General features: G+C 41.7%; 3 protein-coding genes across 15 annotated transcripts in view; 2 read left to right on the top strand and 1 right to left on the bottom strand.

Moving 5' to 3' along the window:
• The first annotated feature begins 173 nt into the window (after nt 1-173).
• Nucleotides 174-10028, top strand: MAPDA (N6-Methyl-AMP deaminase). Of its 3 annotated transcripts, XM_072869130.1 has the most exons (11): nt 248-321; nt 783-977; nt 2091-2221; nt 2744-2804; nt 3584-3671; nt 4260-4341; nt 5123-5249; nt 5939-6019; nt 7001-7139; nt 7645-7745; nt 9092-10028. In XM_072869130.1, exons 1-11 carry the CDS (start codon nt 268-270, stop codon nt 9281-9283), a joined length of 1251 nt encoding a protein of 416 aa, XP_072725231.1. In that variant the 5' UTR covers nt 248-267; the 3' UTR covers nt 9284-10028. The 3 variants fall into 3 exon arrangements, with proteins under 3 accessions (XP_072725232.1, XP_072725233.1, XP_072725231.1); XM_072869131.1 differs by lacking the exon at nt 783-977 and having other exon boundaries at nt 174-321; XM_072869132.1 differs by lacking the exon at nt 783-977 and having other exon boundaries at nt 247-400.
• Nucleotides 10029-12368: 2340 nt separating this feature from the next.
• LARP6 (La ribonucleoprotein 6, translational regulator) lies at nt 12369-23240 on the bottom strand. Of its 8 annotated transcripts, none has more exons than XM_072869121.1 (5): nt 23095-23235; nt 22765-22966; nt 20349-20952; nt 15566-15758; nt 12369-14422 (listed from the first exon to the last, which is right to left on the bottom strand). In XM_072869121.1, exons 3-5 carry the CDS (start codon nt 20573-20575, stop codon nt 13340-13342), a joined length of 1503 nt encoding a protein of 500 aa, XP_072725222.1. In that variant the 5' UTR covers nt 20576-20952; nt 22765-22966; nt 23095-23235; the 3' UTR covers nt 12369-13339. The 8 variants fall into 8 exon arrangements, with proteins under 8 accessions (XP_072725222.1, XP_072725225.1, XP_072725227.1 ...); XM_072869124.1 differs by lacking the exon at nt 20349-20952 and adding an exon at nt 18456-18692 and having other exon boundaries at nt 23095-23234; XM_072869126.1 differs by lacking the exons at nt 22765-22966; nt 23095-23235 and adding exons at nt 18456-18692; nt 18900-19047 and having other exon boundaries at nt 20349-20468.
• A 42-nt stretch (nt 23241-23282) lies between these two features.
• Nucleotides 23283-23734, top strand: part of LRRC49 (leucine rich repeat containing 49) — a 53011-nt gene continuing 52559 nt past the window's right edge. For all 4 annotated transcript variants that reach the window (XM_072869117.1, XM_072869119.1, XM_072869118.1 and 1 more), the window contains exon 1: nt 23283-23415. In XM_072869117.1, the coding sequence (XP_072725218.1) occupies nt 23362-23415 (54 nt within the window). In that variant the 5' untranslated portion in view covers nt 23283-23361. The remainder of the gene's footprint in view (nt 23416-23734) is intronic.

Raw genomic sequence — 23734 nt, 5'->3', positions numbered from 1 at the left:
CAGCTGCACCTGTATTCCCAGCACGGGGGGGTTGGCGGCGGGAGGGAGGGAGCGGGGTGAGCGGCGGGGCTGTGGCACTTACGCCGGCTGCTCGCCCAGGGGCAGGGAGCTCCCCCCGCCTGGGAGAAAGAAGAAGCTGGGCCGCCTGCTGCCGAGGCGGGAACGGAGCTCTCGGGGGCGGCACGCAGCCCCCGGGGCGGGGGGGGGGGGCGGGGCCGCCGCCGTGACCCCGGCCGCGTCCCGCCCTCCGCCGGCACAGGCGCCGTCATGGCGGCGGAGCGGGAGCGAGAGCTGCGCTTCTACCGGCAGCTGCCCAAAGTGGTGAGCGGCGGGGGCTCGGCGGGGGCGCCGCGGTGAAGAGGCCGACGGCGGCCGGGGCCCGGCCCGGCCCGGCCCTCAGGTGCGGGGCCCCGGCTGCGGCGGGCGGCCTTGGGCGCTGCTCGCGGGTGCGGGAGGCCGCGGTGCAAGCGGGTCGGGCGGGAGCGGGAGCTGAGGCGCTGGAGCTGGCGGTGCACCAGCACTGCGGGCGGGCGGGCGGACAGACAGACAGACAGCTGCTGTTGGCTCAGCGTCCTCTCAAATGCGCACTTTTTCTGAGGTCCTTCATCCTACAGAAAAATGCGGTAGGTGCTTTCCTGTCCAGCTTGTTTGCAGTTCTTGGCGTCTCATCTTCCAGTTACATCAATTGAGCATGATCTTTATTTTCTTTTTTGGTCGTGTTTTCCCCCGAGGCTAGCCCAAGAAGTCTGTCTCAGATAACACTTTTTTTTCCATGTCCCTAGGGGTGTGCCTTACTTCTAGCATATCTGTGCTATCGTTTTGTACGTGTTACTGCGGTTTTATCGGTGTTACTGTTCTGGACTTGCAAAACAGCAAATGGCACGTACTCCAGCCGAGAGCTTATACAGCCAATGGACAGGTGCACAATCAAACCCACATCAAATCACACCGTCCATGTATTCTCATGCTCCTTTTTGGTACGATGTTTTTCAGAGTTTATGTTTAATGGCTATCTGAATTCTGTGAGGTATTTCACTGGTAAGACTGTGAAAAATTTAATGTAGAAGTAGTGGCATGTACCTGGCTTGATTTCCAGAAGTGGTCAGCAGCCAAAGCTCCTGGTGTATAGGTGGAGTTGTGCACCTTCACAGTTTAGATAATGTGACTCCTTTTCCTCTGCTTGTGAACTTAATACTTTAAAATAGGAATCTGAAATATAATATTTCACAAAATTGTAATAATTAAATCTTGAAGGAGTTACAATTTCAACGTGTCTTCCAATCAAAGGCTTGAAGAAATATTTCCCCAATTTTTCTTTTCCCAGTGAGAAGGGATGTGTTCCAGGGGGGCGAGGGGGTAGGTAACAAAGCAGATGCTTTGCAGATACATTTTGAATGAGTTGGGAGGGCGCTAGGGACCTGTTCCGTATGTCAGGAGCCAAGAGGTCATAAGAAGGAGCAAAGGTGAAGTGAGGAATGGAGCTGAGGATTGTAGGTTCGGACCCCAAAGGCAGGTTGTCAAGAGACAGTCAGGCAGAAAGCCATCTCGGACAAAGGAGGGCGATTACTCCAGTTGCTGCTAATGGGTAGAGATAGCATCTTGCTGGATTTCTGCTGCGAGTTAAAACTTCAAAGTATGAAAAAAAGAAAGGTGAGTGGATATACAGATGTTGCTATTTTCGAACAACGTATACATACGTTTAACTTGCAGTGGATGGGGAAAGAGTTCTTGAATCCTTATTTATACTTTTCTCAACACTGAGGCAGCTGTTCGCTTCCTCCTCACCGTGAATTGCACCACTCCAGCAACAAGCTGGAGAGCCCTTTTTCCTGAGCCGGCTGTGCTCCCGCCGAGATCATTGCTAACAACAGCCCACTAAGTGAGAAGGAACAAACAGGACAGTCTCAGTTGAACTGGTGCATGCAAAAGCAGGAGGAAACAATTATTAGCCAAACACAGAGATAACTGCTATTTTGTTCTCAAACTCAGAGTGAAACAATAATGTAGGATACAAGAACAGTAATACAAACAAGATGTAGAAGCCATCCTTTTCACTGGACACAAATCCATAGGATTTTTTTTTCCTCTAGGAACTTCATGCTCATTTGAACGGCTGTATCAGTTCTGCCACTATGAAGAAACTTATGGCCGAGAAGCCATACCTTCAGATCCAGAATGGAATGACTGTGATTGACAAAGGAAAGAAAAGAACCTTAGATGAGTGAGTATACACCTGTGTGTGTGTGTGACAAACATTTACCAAGTGTCTGTTAATTACGTTCAAACTAGAGAAATGTATGACCTTATACACTGACTGCAGACAATACATTTTCAAGTCTTAGTTACGGTACAATCTGTTAGATTTTTTGCTACTTGTATCTATAGAATAACTTCTTAGATGTTTGCGGACTAAATGGAAATCTCATGTTGATTAACTCCTTTTTTTAAAGGATTGAAAATTTTCACTTGTAGCATATGCTTTTCAGAGAAAATTGACTCGTATAGTTTCCTTTTTTTGGAAACTTTGAAAAGGTTTGTGGCAATAATAATATTAATTTCTGTCACAAATGCATTGTTAGCATCTAAAATCAGAAATCGCCATTCAGATGGTCTTTGTATTTGAAGCTACAGGCTGGTTAATTGAGCACAGTGAGTACATGTTTTCAAAGTGTAGATTTGTTTTTTGAATGCTCATTTTACTGTTCAACATTTCTCCAATTAATTTTTTAACTTTTTATTTCAGATGTTTTCAGATGTTTCAGATCATCTATCAGATTACCACTAGGACTGAAGATATTTTACTGGTAAGTTAATTAAAAGTTTGCTTAAAACGAGCAGGCGATACACACAGTCAAAATTAGTTGGATTAGCAGCACTGGGTTCCAAGTAACAATATCAACGATGGTCCCTTCAATCGGAGGTCAGAATTATTATTGTAAAACACATTAATTTAGAAACACTGGATTTTATATAACTTTTGCATTTAATTTTTGTGAAAGCAACGAGCTTCCAATATGGTGGTCATTATGACCACTCAGATGCTTGGACTGATAATGTCTTAAAAATGTGATGTCTGTTCATTGTTACCAAAGCTTTGATTTACCGTAGTCTCCTGTTTCTTCCTTGGTTCATTACGTACCAAACCTACAGAACTAGAATTGCCCTTTGTTCACCTCAGATTACAAAACTGTCAAGGAGAACTGCTGTGTGACCAAAATAGGGAGCAGAAAGTGGTGTAGTGTCCTCTTCTTTCCTCCTGGAAAGCGGCTTTTAGGTAGCATGTGAAACTTACAGAAAGGTACAGTAGCGGTGAAAGGGGTTATAACTGCGCCAGTTGAGGGGTATCCTTGTTCAGACAAGGAAATTCTCATTTGTCCTAATGCTCTTTAGTATCACCAAGGGAACTGAAGGTACCCTCTGTGGGGTAGTATTTCCAGAGATGGAGTGCGCTAAAACACATAGGGCCTGAAAATTTTGCAAGTGTTTCACGCCAAAAGGTATCTGGGTCTTTTAGTTGTAAAGGAAAATATAACCAATTATAAGCATTACTTTCATGATGTTGTATACACCGTTTCTTAATCAGATCACTAAAGATGTTATTAAAGAATTTGCTGATGATGGTGTCAAGTATCTGGAATTGAGGAGCACTCCTAGAGAAGAAAAGTCCACAGGTACAGCCTCTTCTGGTTTTTAATTCGTAAGTCTGATGTGCTATAAAACTTAGTTAAGACTGTGTTAATAACAAGTAAAGTCAAATTTAGTTGGTTCAATAAAAATCTACTTTAAATGTAAAAGCAAAGATTTAACCATGTAAAAACATGTCACTTCACTGTTAGATTTTTGAGGACAAAAATGTGTTGGTTATAACTCCACTACCCAAGAATTTGGGTTATTCGCTTTAGTATGACATCTGAGTCTGCTAATATTTTTAATAGCTGATACATTTTCTTTTTGTTACTTCATTTTTTATTGTCTTTTAGATGTGGTTTAATAGAAACACCTAAGAGAAGTCCTGTTGCTACTCTCTGGTTCACACTCAGTTATTTTCTTTCTTATAGATGCTTAGGAGGAGGCTTTATTCAAATGTATGCTTCAAAGTAAAGCTGTGTTTATAAACAGAATTAGAACTATATAGATTAGAAGACTATGGACTAAAATCAAAGGTGCAAAATGAAACTTAGGAGGCTAGAGAGCTGGGTCTGCAACATAATAAAATCAATTCAAGTATGTTTATTCCAAATGTGTACATGTGTTTGTAGGTATGACCAAAAGGATGTATGTTGAGACTGTACTTGAGGGTATAAAGCAGTGTAAAGAAGAAGGCTTGGATATAGATGTAAGGTAAATAAAGCACATGGAGTACCTCTGTTTCAAGGTTTTGTGTAGTCTGATGCTCGGTCATGGTTTGCAGACAGGTTTACAAACCATCAGTGTAGGAAAGAAAATTGTGCTTAAACTAGACTGCATGGAATGGAAACAGGTAATTCATATGGAAACCTGAATTTTTGTCTTCCTTTTTACTGATAAAGAATGAAACTGGGTAAAGCTTTTTAGCTCTAAGACTGCCCATGCTCTGCAACATTTTCAGGAACAGCAGTGTTTTTGATGAAAATTGCGTTAAAGACCCCTTTTTCACGGCCTAGATTCATTGCAAAGATTTTGCTTGATTAGTTGTACAAGCAACCTGCTGTAAAGGAGAGGTGGTCCGAACCAGCAGAAAAGTTTCAGAAGGTGTCAGTGGTTGCTTGAAGGCAGGCTGCTTGCCTGTCTTTTATACTCTCAGTCGCAACCCTTGTTTGATTTACTTGTGGAAGCTGAAGAATTCTTATTCTTCATGTGTGCACCTCGGCGGGGTTGCTGGCCTGATAGTGCAGGCAGCAAATGAGCAGTGTATTGTTCCCTGCGCTCCCTCTTGCCGTGGCTATTGCATTTCACAGGCTAACGTGTTTATCTAATTTGTGTGCCTCTGCACTTTGGCGCCTTCATTCCTTGAACGGTTTCCTATAGAAATACTCCTTATACTCAGCTGTGAAGGATGTGAAGTGCCATTTTTGTTGGTGTCAGATTTGCTGGTCTGATATTACAGCTTGTATTTAACATAATATGTACATTTCTCTCCTAGATTGTTAATAGCAATAAACAGAAGAGGTGGCCTGGCAGTTGCTAAGCAGACTGTTAAGCTTGCTGAAGAGTTCCTTCTTTCCACTGATGGGGTTGTAGTAGGACTTGACCTCAGTGGTGATCCCACCGTAAGTTTTTGTTTTATTTTGGTCTGTTCTTGAAGATAAATATATAATGTTGTGCAACAGCAAGTGGTTCTAATCGTACTTTGTTCTTACAAGTTTTTGTCCAATGTTTGTTGCTAGTTTGAATGGGTTGCTCATGATCTTGATACCAGGTTAATCCCTGTTGCTGTAAGGGACAGATACTCTAACAAAGAATCAATAGATTAATATATGACACTGAAAAAGAGCCACTGAAAAGTAGAGTTTATCTGGGAGGTGTCTGTTACTAAATTGTCCCCGTCAGATTGACTGGGTTGAGGCAAGTTAAATAATATTGCAAGTTGATACTAGTGTAAATTTTGTTGAGATGTACCAAATGCTTATTGCATAAAATGTTTTGAGGATAGCTGTCAAGCTGAAATGAAATAGCTCTAGGTGGTAGTTGTAGAAAGGATATCAAAATCAAGACAATTGGCTTGTCAGTGTTGGGCATCATCTGAACTACTGATGTTTGACCAGTTTGTCTAAATTGTGCCCATATAGCAGAACATTATGTGACTTGCTGCCTTCAAAACTCAAGTAATGGGAAAAGAAAAATAATTCGGTGTAACTGTATTTGAATTAAGTATTTTGATATTGCTAGACTTCTTAATTATTGTAATAGGAGTTTTGTAAAACAAGCTGTAGAATGGTGATGTGTTTCTGTCTTCAAGGCAGGACATGGGCAAGATTTTTTGGAACCCCTCTCAGAAGCAAAAAAAGCAGGTCTAAAGCTGGCGTTGCACCTTTCAGAGGTAAAAGTTTCCTTTATTGTGGTCCTTCTCTGCTATTCCCATTTTATAAAAACCTTGATGAAACTAAAATTAACTTCTGTGCGTTTTGAACTTCTCAGGCCAAAGTAGCAATGGTTTGGGGTGTTTTGACAAGAGAGAGAAAAACAAGGAGGAGTCTTCAACAATCTGTTCTGAATCTGAACTGTCACATTATTTCTTCCTGTACTATATCTTTTGGAGGGTTAGGTGTGAATTTGAAAATTAGTAATATTCCAAGGCATCCATTGTTTTCTTCCTGGTATTTTATCAGAAGTCATGTATAGTAAAATTCGTACATTTTCATGAGTAGTCCTGTTAGCTCTGCTTGTATCAGTAGAAAGAGTTGGGCTTCTCCATACAATCTGTTGAAGTGGTGGCTGAAGTTTACTCTGGCAAGTCTGATAAATACTGAAAATACTTTTATTTCTTCAGGAAATTAAGCATAATATATGATGTCACAGGCCTATTCATACTTGTTTCTATTTCATTAAGGAGGCTTTTGCAGGTTATTCCTGCATACTTCTCTGAAAATTTATTTCTTAATGTCTCAGTGGTCTTTTGGGTTTGTTTTTGGCCTCTTGCAGTTTAAGTTCTTCATGCATCATTTTTTTAATCCCTGTGTAAAACAAGCGTTAAAGGTGGTCTTGACACGGAAGTTTTGAAACTGAAGCATACAAAGCTGACTTGAGGCCTCCAACTGAAAGTACTTCAGAACTGCCAGTAGTGATCGTCTGTTTTTACACGCCCGTTTAGGATTATGGCTTCTTCAGTTTGTAATTCCAAGTTGAGAGTCACTTTCATGCACTACTTTGTTCTTTACAGGGTACCAATGCAGATATTTAGTCTCACTAACACTTTCTTTTGGATAAGATATGCTGTGAAAATAGAACTTGAAGTCTGTTGTAATTATTTAATGTGCTGTTTTATGCTGCCTTGACAGAATGTAAAATATATCCTTTCTAGATTCCAAATCAAGAAGAGGAGACCAAAATTCTCCTGGGCCTGCCTCCTGACAGAATTGGACATGGAACATTTCTCAACTCTGCAACAACAGGTTCGGAGGAGTTAGTGCCACTTGTTCGACAGAATCATATACCTATTGGTAAGAAAAAAAGTTAAGAAAACTACTTGGTGATCTCTAGATTTCAGAATATCATACATACCGCTGATCTAGTAACTCTGATTTGTCTTTGACCAGAGGTGACTTAGAAAAATGTGTCAGTGTATGTGAGAGAATAGCCTATAAAGGTACACTGGTAATGCTTTTGTGGCTTTGACATATTTGTGGCAGCAGACAACAATTGATGTCTCAGATGAAAACAAAACTAAATCAGAACTTTTACTTCCTGTGCAAGGCTGTGTGGTGTTTCTCTGTCTGGTTTGCAAGCTCCCTAAATTTTCTACCCAGCCAGTAGTTAAGAAGAAATTGATGACCAAACTTTCCTCAGAATCTATTATCAAATATTTGAAGCATAGAAAATCAAGGAAACAACAATAGTTGGTTTTAATTTTCATTCAGGAACAGAAATAAGCCAATTAATGTGTCAAAAACTTAACATGTCTTTTATTTTGATATATATCCTTGTTTCTTCTTTTTTTTCCCGTAGAACTTTGCATGACATCAAACATCAAAACTCAGACAGTGCCTTCCTGTGACAAGCACCATTTTGGATACTGGTACAACATGGGCCACCCTGCAGTGCTTTGTGTAAGTTTTTTGATTTTAACCATGTATTTCAGCAAAGAGCCAAACTAGTGTGAAATTGGAGAAGTAGATCTCCTTTTTATGGATCAGAGCTGACTGACTATCAATTTCTGACCTTGCAGCCAATCATCTGCCTATAGGAAATCATCATGTTCTGTTTGAGAAATGCATGTAATACAAATGGGAAGTTTTAGTATTTCTCTTGGTTTTATTGTAAAGCAAGACCTTTTTTTCTGTATAGATAAGATGATCAGCTGTGCATGCAATGAACTTCTTAACTGTTTGCATACTGACAGATTTCTCTTAAACATACTGGTCCAATGCTTGCATTTAAGCTTGTGCTTACCTGGGTATTTATTATGTTGGATGAGAGTTCTTGAGTTCTCTTGACAGCTAATTAAGGTCCTTAAATGTTGAGGTGCCCACTATTTTTGCTGGCATTGGCAGGATTTTACTATCATCCTGTTGGTTTAACCCCTATAATTTGTAGCATTGTCCAAGTGTGTGTATATATTACAGCGTTGTGCTTATTATTCAAATAAGCCTCAATCCTTATTGTATAAAGTATTTATTATTGAGTTGGAACTCTGTTGTATTAGGTGAAAAATAATTCATGATTAGAGATTATTTTTGAGATTGTCAATTGTGAAAAGTCTAGATAACCAATGGAGTCACCTAAGAAAGCAGTTTACCCATAAAGGCCTATAAAAACAAGAGTAGTAGAAGAAGGAGATACTACAGTGTCTTAAGTTCAACAGGATATAGTTAGCATTCTTCTCTGTGGGGAGTTGCAGATAGGTAATCTCATTAACCCTGGAATAATCCTAACTTGCTCCTTTTAGATGAATAATCTTTAGGTGGCTTTCAATCGTATGTTTTTGATGCTAGCCTAGTACTTCAGTCAGTATCAAGAAACTGTTCTAGTTGGCACTAAGTGTGGAGGGTGAGGCAGTTTCTTCCCTGAAGATGCTGGGATAGAGAGTATGCTCTAGTTCCCAGGTCTGAGGAAAGGGAAAAGAGGAATACGGAGATGTGCACATACTGACATAGCTTGCATGTATGCATCATTTGATAGCCATCTTTCAAGCAATTTTAATAGGAAATCCTATTTTCTTGATAAATTGTGCCATCACTTTAAGAAGTTTTCTTGTACGTTTGAATAATTTATTAATTTTGAGTGAAAGTAGGGCAAATAAAGTATGAAATAATTACCCACAGATGAAAGAACCATGGAATAAAATGTGAAACAGCAAGATTAAAGTCGTTTGTAATGTGTAGAAAAAACCCTTTTTGATGTAGAGGAACTAATTTAAACTTTTTTTTTTCCTTTTCTTTCAATTCAACTCCAGACTGATGATAAAGGCGTCTTTGCAACAGATCTATCCCAAGAATACGAGCTGGTTGCAAAAACATTTAATCTCACTCGATCACAGATGTGGGATCTTTCCTATGAATCAATCAACTATATCTTTGCTTCAAGTGTAATAAAATCAAAGCTGAGGGAACAGTGGTGTAAACTGAAGCCAACTCTGTTTGATTAATCAAACTGTTGTTCTCAACAGCTTGGCTGCATTAGCTTAGTTAATAAGCATTTTTTACTGAAGTCCCTGGCTTGTTTCAGACTTCAGGTTTATAAATCCAGCCCATAAACTGTGCCTGTGCAAAATGAAGACACCAGGAATGCATTCTTTGTTAGTGGGGACAGAAGTAAATGTTCTTTCGTAGTTGGGAAGGGCTCTCAACCAGTGACTAGAATTCCAAATGTGTCGTCACGTCATTTGTCTCCAGTTGATACGACATTTTGAAAAAATACTTAGTTGAAATATGTCATCATACTACAAATGTTTGAGAGTCAGAACAAAATAAAGGCGCAGTTGTTGGGGTTTAAAATGCCTCTGCTGGCAACATTACACCAAGCAGTTTGTATGTATGGTGTGTGTATTTGGGTTTTGTATTGTTTTTAAACAGAAGTTTTGAGCAATTGGTTGAATGTGAAGACAGAAACAAACTCAGGGAGAGTGAAGTACTTGTCTCAAAGGAATTAAATATTGATCTATTTTTATTGGCATACATGTATGACTGAAGCCTGCTGTGGATTGTGTAGCATATGCGGTGGTGCCTATTGATGTGCTCGGCACTGGTAGTATTTAGACAAAGTTAAGAATCTTGAATGCCTTAGCAAATTGTGAGCTACTTGGGGGGAAATGGTCTAATTCTTAAAATGCTTTTTAGAATTGCTGCTTGTTTCTTGTAAAAAAGCAATAAAAATAGCTTCAACCTCCATGATTTTGAAACCACTACTTCAAGTGTGCATGCGTGTCTACGTGCATGTGTGCGCTTGAGATCTACAGAAGTGAAGCACGTATAACCTGCTGCAGGATTTGGTGAGTGTGAGTCCCCGGAGTGGAGTCGCTGTCTGCAAGCGGCACCACTTCTGTTCTGGCAGCAGAGCGTGCTCCTTGGTTTAGCAGTGACTGGATTCGCTCCACGTGTGCATGTGTATTTTGATACGGAGATATCAAAATATATATGAACATACACATGCAACAGTATCTAATACTAGATATTGCTAGCTAGTGTAGGAAGTATCCAGAGAGAAGGTATTTCATACTTAGAATATTTTTACATTGATTAATTAAACAAGCAAGCATTCTGGGCTCTACAAGGAACACTGAATATAAATACAATGATACAAAAGCTGTTCATTACTTCAGTTTTGGTCTTTTTTAATAAAATCAGCATAAAGTAGTTGTTTTGGCTCCAAAGTGGCAATAAGAAACAAAAAAAAGGGTGGGGGGAAGATATCAAAGAAGTTGGTATGTCTGTGTGGCTACTTGAGGTTTCCACAGAATGTTTTCCAAGCAGAAAACATTCCTGTTGGAGAGGGGGGGAAATTACACGAAGCAGAACTGTGGTTTTATATATTCTTATCTGAACTCAGAATAAGACCTCATGCTGACTTTTTATTTATAAACAGTACTTTAAATTACTTTCCAAATAGTTTCACTGATAGCATTATCTTTTGTTGTTTGATCATGTTGCATTATCACACGCTGTTTGATCAAGTTTGTATTTGCTTTCTACAAAAATAATTACTATGGTAAATGTATTCTTTTACCTTTCTTATTGAAAAGCTTTCTAAAGACAGGTTGAGCAGCTTTCTGGAATGTTAGAGTTACGTATATCTTAGTCTCAGGATAAGTGGGCCTACACTCAAGTGAGATGGCATTCTCTTGTAAAATAAGTTTTATAATATTTTTTTAGGTTATGGCCTTCTAATAACTCTTCAGTAACATAGTATTTGGTTTATTAGCAAAGAAAAAACTGTTGACTGCCTGTTTATTTACTAAGGGGTCATCCTCAGTGTTCATTTTATCTGTCAAGTCTAAAACTTCCTAAAGCAAAATAAGACTCATAATTAGTGTCTGATGAGGTTTTTAGTTTCAAACTGTTAGTGTTTTACAGAAGTACGTTTGATTTGTAAGGTTTACATGTTGCATGTGACATGTACATGTGTTCATTCAGAAAGCATAGCCCTAGTAAACGCTGCTATTTTCAACTTCCTTTTTTCCCTACAAGCATCTTAGCATCCCCTGCAAAAATCTCAACGTCTTAGTGATTTTTAACATTATGGACTGTTACATGGAGCTCTCAATATTGCCATTTAATTGACTTCTGTGCGTCTTCAAAATACTGCTTTGCATCAGTTGTAGTACTGCCCCCAAACAGGCTGGTACATGGCATCACATGGATGCTGCATAGTTTTTTAATTAAAAAACTTCCCTGATTATTAATGAAACGACAGTGTTCTGGGTACATAGTGAAACAGTGCTGTTATGTAATCTAGAGCTATGGAATCACTCTTTGGAAGACTGTGTACCTTCCCTGTCACTTAGATACTTGCAGATGTACTGCCGATTTAAAAAAAACCACCACCACTTTGCGTTTAACCCTGTTTATAGTGTCTCAGCTGGTAATGCAAGTCAGGAGGTAACTTGGAGGATTCAATTTGTGTGAAGTAAAAGAACCAGGAATATATTTGGGTGGCTGAAGAACAATACACAGAACCAGGGGATTTCTGTATATTGGTTTCTAACTGTGTGTTACTGCAGTTATTTACACTTCAGAAGTCTTACACTTAGAGTGGAAATGAAAGTTGGAAAGGACGGGGAGAAGTTTTGGAATGAAGAATCATGATCTGATTAGAACTTCATCATGCGCAGTTCCCAAGTTGTACAGTAGAAGCTGAAACTATCGCTGGGCTATTTTTCAGGAGTATGACTTTTGTAAGTAAAACTGCAAAGGTTCCTTCTTTGGCTTCAGGTAGGATTATAGTTAATTTTAATTTAAGCGCTTGTTGCTGAGCCTGCTTGTTAAATTCAGAGTTAACTGTGAGATAACCATTGTTTAGTTTATAATGTTGTATAAAAATGACTGTGACATACAGTCAGAGTGAAGCATCACCACTGAAGTAACCATCAGTAATGGGGCAGAGAACTCCCTCCCCCCCCCCCCCCAATTCAGTGGAAATTCCGAGTAACTATTTCTAGAATTTCATATGGTATAAGATGAGCTTTGAATATGTATTCAGGTGCAGCTCAACTTATTATTTAAGTAAACAAAATAGATCTAGACTGAGCTAAGATTTTCATTTATTTCCATCTGATTATATGAGAGAACACAGAACAGTCTTCAATGCTCAGAGTCTTTGTTCACATCACATGAAAAGACACACTTTGGTCCTACTAAACAATATTGTCTTTGGAGATGTATGCAAGCAGAGAGCAACTGCTCACTGTAGCATAAGTTTCTCAGAGTTCCTTTTTGAGACAAACACAGAAAGTCTTCAAAACCTCTCTTCCTTATGATTAGGCTGATAACATACCACAGCTTATCATAATACAACCGCTAAACTGTAAGTATTTGCACACTGCTCTTCAGGATCATAGCTTTGCAAATAATGTAGTTACATGAATTATTTATATGCCTGTTTCAAACGAATACATTAAAAAAAATAACAATGCAGATAGATAAAGGCATTGCATTAGGTAAGTGCATAAGATGATTAAGAGACTGGAGCACCTCTCATATGAGAGGCCTAGACAGCTGGGGCTGCTTAGACTGGAGAAGGCCCAGGATCTCATCAATGTTTTTAAATATCTGATGGGAAGGAGTAAAGAAGGTGGAGCTAGGCTTTTCTCCGTGATGCCCAGTAACAGGAAAAGGGGCACAAAGAAAACACAGGAAATTCCACCTGAACATAAGGTAACACTTTTTTACTGTGTGGATAGTTGAACGTGGGAACACAGTGCCCAGACAGGTTGGGGAGTCTCTATCCTTGCAGATACTCAAAACCCTAAGTGACCTGCTGTAGTGGACCCTGCTTGAGCAAAGGAGGTGGACTAGACAATCTCCAGAGATGCCTTCCAACCTCAGCTATTCTGATTCTGTGAAGTGAATATACAAATATACAAATGATAAAGTCTCTATATGAATACAAAATTTTTAAAATTAAATACTGACTTAACTTAGTCACTCAAGTGACAGTTTTTCACCAGGCTTGAACAAAAGCAGTTGACTGACTTGTGAAATTGTTTTTAAAGAACGATTTCATTCTTCGTAGCCTTCCTTCTTTCACATCCATTGTGGAATCCTTTAGTGCCATCAGGACCTTTAGGCAGCCGCAGCACCCCTGCAGGTAGACCATCTGCATTTTGTATTTTCCGAGCTAACATGGGGCTACTGACAGGACTCTTCTCTTGTGTTACAGTTTGAGCTTTTCTTCTCTGTACCCAGGGGCTACCAGAAGGAGTGATACTGCTATCCGAGGAATAATCTGTACATTTTCTTGGAATTTCAGGGCTAGTGCTTGGGTTAAGCTTGCTGTCTTCAGCCAGCGGAGACTTTTTGGTTAATTTTCTTAGTGAAGATGGACTGTTCCAAGGACTAGATCTGGGTGACACATTAGGACTCAAATGGGTGGCTGGGCGAATGACGGGGCTCAAATTACTCACAGTATTTGTTGTAGTACTTTTGCGTCCTGACAATGGTGATGTAGGATTACTCTCTGGGTCAGAAGAGCTATTTGCTGAAGATTCATGACCAACAAACTGAAGTTCCTCAACTCTCTTATTAAGGGATCTAGCCTTCTTAAGACTCTTGCTGGTATCTTCATCACGGTTCTTGTCTTTGGGAACTTTTTTCTTTGGAGGTTTCATGCCTATTAGGACAACTTTCATGCTGGTCTCTTTCTTTTCAGCACACATGAAGGCATGAGCACGTATGGCAGCATCTACTTCTTCAAATTCTATAATTGCACATTCCTGAGTTCCCAGTTGGGTGTACCGATTGCTGACCCTCCTGATATCAGGTGGTAGATCCCTACCAGGCTTGAGAATACGAACTGATGAAATTACACCAAAAGTTACAAAGGCTTTGAGGATATGCTCCATTATCCTTTCCTGCATGCATCCGTTTTCTTGTTGTTTGTTAAGAGCCTGCAGCTCAGAAATCATGTGGATATCATACACCAGTAACATCCTGGTAGGGATGTTTTCACTTGGAAACACTGGAACAGGAGTATTTCTTCTAACCTTTCTGTTATCATCATTGAGCTCAAGAGTGTTCGAGTACTTCAGTGCATAGGCTGTGGTTCTCCAGTCACGGGTCAGGTGTTTCACCTTGAAGACAGACACAGGTTAAGCACCACAAATTATCAAACCCACTCAAACTAATTACAGAAAGTGTAAGGCAGATGCAGGCTCCAGTCTACAAACAGAAACCTGGATTTAAATTTCATGTAGCAGACTTGAGTGAAAAAGTAAAAGTTTTCCTGCTATAATGGGCATCAGTGAGCTCCTGTAAAGCTCATGTCCTTTGAATCTACTGAAAATAGAAACTGACACTAAATCTCAAACTGAAAATCATTACTTTATCTTAAAGCCTGCTCAAGGGATGTTCAGTCATTCCGTATCTAGGTCTGAACCATGCCAAAATGCATGTTCTGTGGGGGGTTTTATTTTGTTAAATTTGCCAAACAAGTAGTTTTGCCAAGTTTAGGACTTCATTTTATTGAACTGATTTTTCCTCCCTCAAAAATATCACTTTAAAAAAACCCACAAACTTCTCCATTTCCAAGGAGTGTTTTTAAGAGTTTATCTGTTACTGGTATAATCTGTTTGAAGTGCTCTGAAGAAACTGGGAGTGCCTTAACTTCTAGACTGAATAGCTCTGCAAAACTGTCAGATTTAGAATCTTGACAAAGTGTTTCTACTGTAATTTTAGAAATCAGTTACATACACATATTTACACAGGAGTTCCTAATGTAAAAAGAAAAAAAAGAATAAAGAATAAAACCCACCTCACCTTTAAGTGACTTCAGTCACCAGATACTTTCTACTACTCTTAATTTTTGGATCTCCAATGCATTTGCAAAGGTCAGATTCACCATCCCTTCTCAGAGACAAGAAAATAACTTTACCAGGATTACTTAGCTACTCATGAGTAGCTGATCTAGAAATTAATTTTATCCAATGCCCCATTTACTATGCCCTGCTCCCTCCCAGAATGATAATTTAAAAGCGTAGTTGCTTAAAAGCCTGATTTCCCTAGCCCATCATGAGTGAGTTCAGCAACTGAAGTTCTGGGTTGAGAACAAACCTAACCGTCACATCAAAACTGAATCAACCCCTAAGAGAGGCAGATAAAGAGGAAGACTGTAAAACCACCTCTATAAAGTAAGTTATTTTCATCTAATCTCTCCTAATGTTTTTAGATTCATCAGGCTTACACAAGGCACTTCAAATCTTAAAAAGTTAGCTTACCTTCTTAAAAGAAGTGAGGAGTTTAACACTGACATAGCCCATCTTATTTCTTCTCACATGCTTTAGAAGGAAGGCATCTTTCTCAAGGTTCTCATCTGAGAAGTAATATTCAATCTGTGCTATTAACTTCTGGATCAGGTCATTTTCTGGTGGTTTCCAGTTCTGGTCAGAGTCATCATCATTTTCCCCACCACTGGAAAACAGTTAAATCATTTTATTAACAGATCTTCATCTTATATTAGTGGATTCAAATAGTCTTCCAAAACGAAAAGGCATTCATAATGCCGATTCCAACTTACTTTATATGTAGGCACTGAACAGGTATCGCCCTATCCATCTGAGGCAGGAGGCCAGCTCAGAGGATGAAGCTTTCCAGTCAGCATAAGGAGTCAAGTTCCTGAGCTCATTCCAAAAGCTTATCTCAGTGTAGAACAATGAGACATATACACTAGCATCTTCAAAACACTCTGCCAACTCAAATCCTACACCAAAATGTGAAATGCAGGTGCACAGGCACTTGGTGCTATACAAAGTTCCTCCAGTGACAGTGTTTTATTTTTCAGTATGAAACTATTAAACGTAGACTTGACATTTATGTGCTTCATGAGTAGTGACACATACCAGTGGGTGAATATTCCAACTTGATGCAATCATGATTTCTCAAGCCTGGTCACTGCATGAATGCAGGAGCCAGTATCCAGGTAGTAAGAAAGACTATTGCACTTTTTACAGGTCAATTCTGGAGTGACAGAGTAACTTAGTAACTTAACTAGCAGTTTACCAAGGGGTTTAAACTGTATGTACGTTTCGGATTAAGGACTTTGGTGCAGTAACAGCTCATGTATGTCAGGAACAGCTGTATATACACACATACGGAGGTTGCTAAGAAGTCATTCTCATTTCCTCTCTGCCCCTCCCAACATGTTGTCTAGGTATCTGTGCAAAATGGAGCACTACTGAGCACCCTATCCCAAGTCTATCTTAAGCCAGAGCCATTTTTTTAAAGCTGTTAGCAGTCTAGTTTTGCTGTGGGACCATCACAAAAGTTTCAGTTAAAAAAAAAATTAAAAAATCACCCACTAAGCTCCCTAGACCCTATAAATCATGTATTACTTTGGTCTCCCATGTACCCCAGCAACAAAAAAGGAGGAGCCACACATTTTCCCAAAATTGTCTTAAATGGCTTTTGCAGAGCTTGTGAAATCATTAAACAAGGGGAGCAGGCATCACACTAGAGTCCTCTGAGGGCAATCTGGCAGGGAGGTTGCAGCCTACTGAATCACCTTGCCTTGTGGCAATTTTGTCCCGGAGACAAACTGGAGACTGTGATCTTAATGCTGACTGGTGTGCCGCCCACGCCTGGGCACAGGCAGCAGCGCTGCCTTGGCAGGTGCTTGCTGTACATCTGAAGATACTGTTCAGGTCAATGGGCTCTGCACAGGGAACGTGCTCCCTGGTGTGACAAGTTACAGCAGTTCTCTGGGACCTGGCTTTTTGAATTGTTTGAAAACAATTTATTTATTTATTATGGTTCTTCCGACGACAGGGCAACACATCAGATGTACGTGGATACTCACTCACACAATCCTAGTCTCCTTGTTAAAATCTCTGTAGCCACTTAATGGGGTACAGTTCAAAGGAATCACAAGAGTGACAGAGCGAGAAAAAGAATTTAAGTTGACAATGCCAGAAGTAGAGGTTAATAGATGAAGTTATAATTAAGATAGATAGTAAAAAACATTTAATGGCCAGCTGTGGGTGCTGGTTTCAGAAGGAAGAAAAAACAAGGTTAAGTGTTTATTTTTCATTCATGCTATTCCCTTACCCCACTACTTCTCATTTTTCATTCACTACCGATTCAGAACCAGTATGGGCACAAGAAACTTAGAACATTTCAGCATTTTTACATTCCACACTCTGCTAAGAAAAGCTTACCTTCAATTCAGGATGGAGCTTATAGTTTTTTTAAAGGATTTATTAGTACAGACATTTGCAGGTATTTGGAAGGTTCAGATAGAAAGAAAGTGGAGCACCATGCTTGGGAAAAAAATAAAAATGAACTGCATGTTTGCAAAGATCAGTACCATCCTTATTTACAGTGTTAACACAGTGAATCAGAGTGGAATAGGTCACATTTCACCTCTCTAAATTAAATATTGGTCATAGTCTGAGCTATACACCGTTGCTATATTTGGCAGATGGTTCAGCTTTTACAAAATCTTTAGGCCTCTTACAACAGCCCTCGCTAAGTACTGTATGGAAATTCCACCTACAGCAAATGCAGAAATGTATAACTAGCTCCATATTAATTCATAGTAATAATCAACTGGTAGTACCTCTAGGGTATCAGCTCTACTACAAAGCTGGTTGATAAATCAATGTCAGTCAACATTGACAAGAAAAAAAAAAAGCCTAGTAGTTATTCACAACTTTCATTTACTTATTTCTTTATTCAGAGCTTTGTGACAGATATGCCTGTCAAAACAGTTAGGATAGACTGAAAAACAAACTTTTAACGTGGTGACTCATCTGGCTATTAGTCACACAAGAAACTAAACACAGAGACTAGATTTTGGGTTTTAAATATCAAAACTCACAAACAATATATTAAATTTTCTGGATAGAGTCTAACCTTTTGACAAGTTTTTGCTGAGTCTCAAAAAGAATAAGGTATTGCATTAATAAGCACTATGTGGCAATACAATTTGCAGCATTAAGTTGATGTTCCAACAGTACAATCACTCAAAGGCAGTGCAAGTCTGTTAACAAAAACAAATGGATACAATACTGGCTGCCTACTCCTGGGACAGGTGGCTGCAGCAATCATTAAATTTCAATTTCTATTGTGAAACATTACATTTTAGACTGACAACATCTTAAAAACATTCACCTTTCAAGCTCAGATTCTTCCTGTATCTGTCTGTATCCAAAATAAACTTAAGTTGAGCAAGAGTAGCTTTACTTTATGCATAGGAGAACCACCTGTTATCAACAGTCTGAAGATCTTTCTGAAGCAGCTGACAGCTAAATGGCTGAGGACTGAATGTCACAAATACTCAGAGATCTCCCGAAGAACTGTGGTGTCTTGACCATGAGGAAATGGTTTTCATTTCTTAAGTTATAAAACCTAGAAATTGAGGAAAAAAAAAAAATCTAAATTGTCTGCTAGCTTAGCTGGAGAGTGAAATGGCTCATTCCCAGCAGTTTTAGACCATCACTGACTATTTTCCAAATGTTTGGGTAGATAATTCCCTATCAGATGTTGCATTCCCGAAAGTAAATCCTTAGCTAAGGTTACATGTAAATGGCAAAAGCATGTGTGAACTCCACTCACCTACTTTTGATTCTCCTTTATAGTTCTCTCCATGGCAATACCTTTGGCCTTTCCTGGGTCAGGAAGTGGCCATTTACAAAAAGGCAACCTCCACAAGAACTGAATATACATCAGCACTATCAGCAAACATTTCTGAAGGTAGCACCTACTGTAGAGGATTAAATAAGCGGCATTTAAGAGTTAGCTATTATGTGTTACAACGCTTGAAAAAATAACCACCCTTTTTTCTAGTCTAGGCCAGGGCTAGAAGCTTTTACACAAGTAACACTGTCAAAGAAAACAAATGTAAAAAATATTCTGAATTTAAGAAATCAGTAATTGGAATGCAACACTGTAGACTGCTGTACACATTTGACTTATAAAAATACAAGTCACATATGATTGTGGAAAGACTAAGTAGACTCAGTTTAAACATTTTACTTGTGTCTAGCTATGTTGCTTCCTGTTTCTGTAGTGCATAGTTGACACCTTTGGCAGCTGCAGAAAATTCTCCCTCCCCAACTACCCCTCTGTAATTTAAAGTAATTCACTACAGTTCATTCGGAGTCAGTGCTAGGATATGAAGTTAGAGAACTGATGAGAAACAACTGATCTTTGAACAGAGCACTGAATTTCATGTTACTGTATCTAAATCTTTATGTGACTTAATTTATTACTGCATCTGCAGCTTTAGTACAAAACACAAGCTGAACTACAACTAGTAAGCTTTGTCTGCAGTTTTCTGGCACAAAAATCCTGCATGTTCCTTTTATAAGTAAGAGATTCTGGTACGCATCAAAGCAACTTAAGGCATCGGTAGTAACTCCTGCAACTTATCATTAAATACAGACAACACTATTGGCATTATCAAGCAGTAACATGCAGAGTAGATTATAAAGTGGTAGTTTCTTCTGCATGTAAACTGGTCTTGATTTCACGTCCGGTCAGCTTGTTTCCAAAGCCACAGAACAGGTCTGCTTGTCCATGTCTTAATTCTACTGAAGAAAATCTCTACGGGTCTATACAATAAAAACCAAAGGGGAAAAAAAGCCACAACAACCACCAACCCTAAAACTCTTTCTGTAAAAGGCAGTGAAATGGAAACGTCGGGGGCACCACAGCCCGGCGCTTCTCGCTGCGGGGAAGCCACATCCCGCTCCGCACCTACGGCGGGGCTGCGGCGCCCGCCACGCTGGGCAGCCGCAGGCAGCCTGGCCTCGGCAGTTCCCTCGGGGGGGACACGCAGCCCGGGCAGAGTCACCGCCGGCTGCCGGGAATCCCGGGAGGATTCCCCGCGTCTCCCACCCCTCCCCGCCGGCGTTGCATCAGCCACGGCCGCACCGTTACGTGGGCGTCCGCGGCGGCCCCGCTCCTCGGCCCGCACAGACAGGCCCGCAGGGAGAGGCGGGCGCCAGCCGGGGCCCCTTCCCTACCGGTGCCGCAGCCCGGCCCGCGCCCCGGCGGCCTCACCTGGACCGTCCACATCGCCCCGAGTCCTCCTCACTGCAGCTGCCACCGCCCCGCGCCGCCGGGCACGCCGCGCCGCCGCCGTTCTCCTCCTCCTCCTCCGCGGCCGCCTGGACAGCCACTCGGATCTGCACGGGGCCGCTCCCCGCCGTCAGCTCCGGGCCGGCGGCCCCAGCGCCGAGCTCCGCCGCCTCGGGGCCCCCAAGGGTGGCCGGCTGCCGCCGGGCCATGGCGCTCGGCGGCAGACCACGCCGCGCCGCCGGGCGGGCACAGCCCGCTGCTGCCGGGACAGCCGCCGCCCGCCTCGCCTCCTCTGCCCTCCTCTCCTCTCCCGCTGCGGCGTCGGCGCGGGGCGAGCGGCGCTGCCAGCTCCACTCCCCCGGGCGGGCCCCGGCATGGCAGCTGGAGCGGGAGGGTCGGTCCCTCCTCCCAACGCGGGGGCCCGCCGGGACGGCTGCAGGCCAGCCGGCCAGTTAAAGTTGCTTTCTCGATGACGATTGAATTGTGACTCCTTTTATTTCAACAGAAGACAACGGGCTCCTCACCGAAGAGCAACGTCCCAGCTTCTCATCTCGTACAGCCTTGGGGCTGCGCTGCTGTGTCCTGACTAGAGCGTGGCGTTTTAAGAAATTCAAAAAGGTTACGCTGGGGTAAGTGTGGTTTTAAATGCCGAGGATGAGACTTGGAAATAAGAAAACCGAGTAAACAAGGACATGATTGGATATATGTTATTTTTTGTAGAGCACTCCTCTGTAATTCTGCATGGTACTTAAACAGAATAAAAACATTTCCCCATATGAACTTATTAAAATACAAAGGCCCTTTTTTTGAAACACTTATGTATTGATTTATTTTGAACGTAAAGAGACTCAGGTCTAATGCACTATATTTCAGGTGGACTGTTTCAGCTATTAAAGTGAAAGTAACTTTCATGTTTTCAGGATTAGAATCTAATTTACCATATAAATATTCATTCTTCAGTCAGGAAAGGTCTTTTTTTCAATACTACCCGAACCCAAACTGCTAAATGGAGGTAGGATCTTTTAGTCACCGCCTCATTTGCGGCATCCTTGTTTTTGTCTGTACAATTCATCTGAAGTGTACTCCACTGTATTGCTTCAGTGTTTTCTTCTTAAAAATTCGGATTGGCGAAAAGTGAGACTGCACTCGGGCCAGTTCTCATCACTGTGACAAATAGTCCTCATGAGTCAGATACGCTGGCATGAACACATAATATGACTACCGCTCTGCCTCAGTTGATTTGGCTTGTTTTTTAACATGCCTTAAGCAATGAAATATTTTGTTTATGAAATACGCTTACATGCATCCCTAACCAAAGCTCTACTTCGCTGCTAACGGAACACCATTTTGTAATAAGTCTTGAGTAGGACATCACTTTGCTATTGATTTCAGTGGAAGCAGAAATACAAACACAAAATACATATCCTAGGAGAGAGTACATACAGGGATTGTGGCTCTGATTTTGTATTTGAGTTCATGCGAGTTGTTTGCCTCCCTGGGTAGGAACAAGGTCAGGACCGGTATGAGCAAAGAACTATTCTGTGATACAGCAAACCTAAATGGTGTTTGAGAGAGACATTTCAGTTTATCTGCTGACTCCTTCTGTTGAGGTTAAGTGAACTTGATTTTATAGAGAAGGACACTAGATCTGGTTTTTTGCTTTACTGGTGGTCACTCCACAGAACTGGTCTTTGGCCTTGTCAATGTTTAGCTCACTTCTCTGGAGTCCTACTATCATTATCATCTAATCTGCTACAAATATGTTAATAATGTTGAGAGAATTAGTGTAGATGAAGATTGATGTCATTTCGAACACTGTGTTGATTAGATCTCAATTGAAATTACCAAGCTAATATTTTGGGGTTTTTTTAAATATAGCAATGTTCTATAATGCTTAACTACCAGCAGAAATTAAGCAGTATTTGTAACCATGGGAGAACTTAAAACTAAACAAATAATGTGGGCAAGTCCCTTAGAGGGGAACCCATGTCTCAGCTGAATTTCTGATACCCAGTTAGGATTATGATCCCATGAACCTCAACTGTGCAAAACTGTCACAGATTTCTTATGGCATATTCATTGTTGGCACAGTATTGTCTACATACCATAAGAAACCACACCCATATTTTATATTTCTCGCAAAATAAGCCATAATTGCATTATTTTTCTGTCAGCCTTTCAGCAAACGGTAATTAAAATGACAATACACAAAGCTAAACCCGGGATATGGATGGGGGAGACACCGTGAGGCAATTCACAGCCCTTCCACACGCAGCCAGCCACGCCATTGCTTTTCTAGCCACTGAGTGAGTTCTTGATGTGTGTGTTTAAAAGCATCCACTACCCATCTGTGGGACTTCTGGGCTCCAAGAGCTGCTTGGGGTTAGCAGGTACTGACCTGCCAGCAGGAAGCGGTGACACAAGACTGATCAGGCAACAGACGGGTCTCTCAGCGCACCACATCTGTATCCAAGCTCTCCAAGTCAAACTTTCACATTTTGTGACAAGTACGCGCCTGCAAGGCAACTTCTTGAGGCAGAACAGGAACCTGGAAGCTACATCCAGCTTCTTGCCTTTTCACGAGTTTTCATACATAGTCGCTTGCATTTAGAAACCAGAAAAATACCATCATCAGTCTTTTTACTACTGGGGAGGAGGACGGGCGGACAGCCGCGCATTTGCAAGGCCGTCTCCCGCACCTCCACGAACGCTACCCCCAGCCGCCTACCTGAGGCTGCCTCGCCGGGCAGCAGGTGCCAAGCGTCTCTCCCGGAGCAGGCACCGCGGAGCAGCAGAACGGCCGCGTGGTGCAACATCACCTCATGGCTTCCCGCTACTCGACACTGCCTAAGCCGGCAGGCGGGGCACGAGCGAGGCTTTCCGGGAGCGGGCCGGAAGCGGCGGTTGCCCCGGTAACAGCGGAGCGATTTCCGACAGGGGCGGTGGCTGGCGCCGAGGTGTGAGGTGTGGTGGGGCACTGAAGGAGCAGGTTTACATGGTGCCCAGCAAGTGCCGGCCCGGCAGGGGCCCTCGGGTCGCGCCTGGCCCGGTAGGTGCTGCTGTTGGAGGGTGGCAGCTGCCTCTTCTCCTCAGCCATCTGTGCGGAGACAGTACTGGTGTCATGCCTCCGCTACGCGGCCTCATACTACGTCGCTCCCGAGCCGGAGCTGCTCCTCAGCAGGGCGGGCCCGGGGCGGGGTGGCGGTGTCTCTGAGGGCGCGGCCCCGCCGTGATTCTGTGAGGTTGTGTGTGTCCGGCCGCGTTGGGGCTGAGGGCGCGGAGGAGGGCGGCTGCATGCGGGCTTTGCACGGGTAGGTACTTCGCAGCTGGCGGGGTCCCCTGAGGGCAGCCCCTGCCGCTTCGAGGGG

Source organism: Ciconia boyciana, chromosome 8 (assembly GCF_034638445.1).
Source record: "Ciconia boyciana chromosome 8, ASM3463844v1, whole genome shotgun sequence".
Lineage (NCBI taxonomy): Eukaryota > Metazoa > Chordata > Aves > Ciconiiformes > Ciconiidae > Ciconia > Ciconia boyciana.
This window is presented reverse-complemented; position numbering and strand designations above follow the sequence as displayed.

Coding starts and splice junctions, on each gene's coding strand:
- LARP6 (XM_072869122.1), bottom strand. CDS start 20,575: ATGGCCCGGCGGCAGCCGGCCACCCTTGGGGGCCCCGAGGCGGCGGAG. Junction 15,759..20,348: donor GGGCGATGTGGACGGTCCAG/GTGAGGCCGCCG, acceptor ACTGTTTTCCAG/TGGTGGGGAAAATGATGATG. Junction 14,423..15,565: donor TCCTCACTTCTTTTAAGAAG/GTAAGCTAACTT, acceptor TCTGTCTTCAAG/GTGAAACACCTGACCCGTGA.
- MAPDA (XM_072869130.1), top strand. CDS start 268: ATGGCGGCGGAGCGGGAGCGAGAGCTGCGCTTCTACCGGCAGCTGCCC. Junction 322..782: donor ACCGGCAGCTGCCCAAAGTG/GTGAGCGGCGGG, acceptor CCATGTCCCTAG/GGGTGTGCCTTACTTCTAGC. Junction 6,020..7,000: donor TGGCGTTGCACCTTTCAGAG/GTAAAAGTTTCC, acceptor TATCCTTTCTAG/ATTCCAAATCAAGAAGAGGA.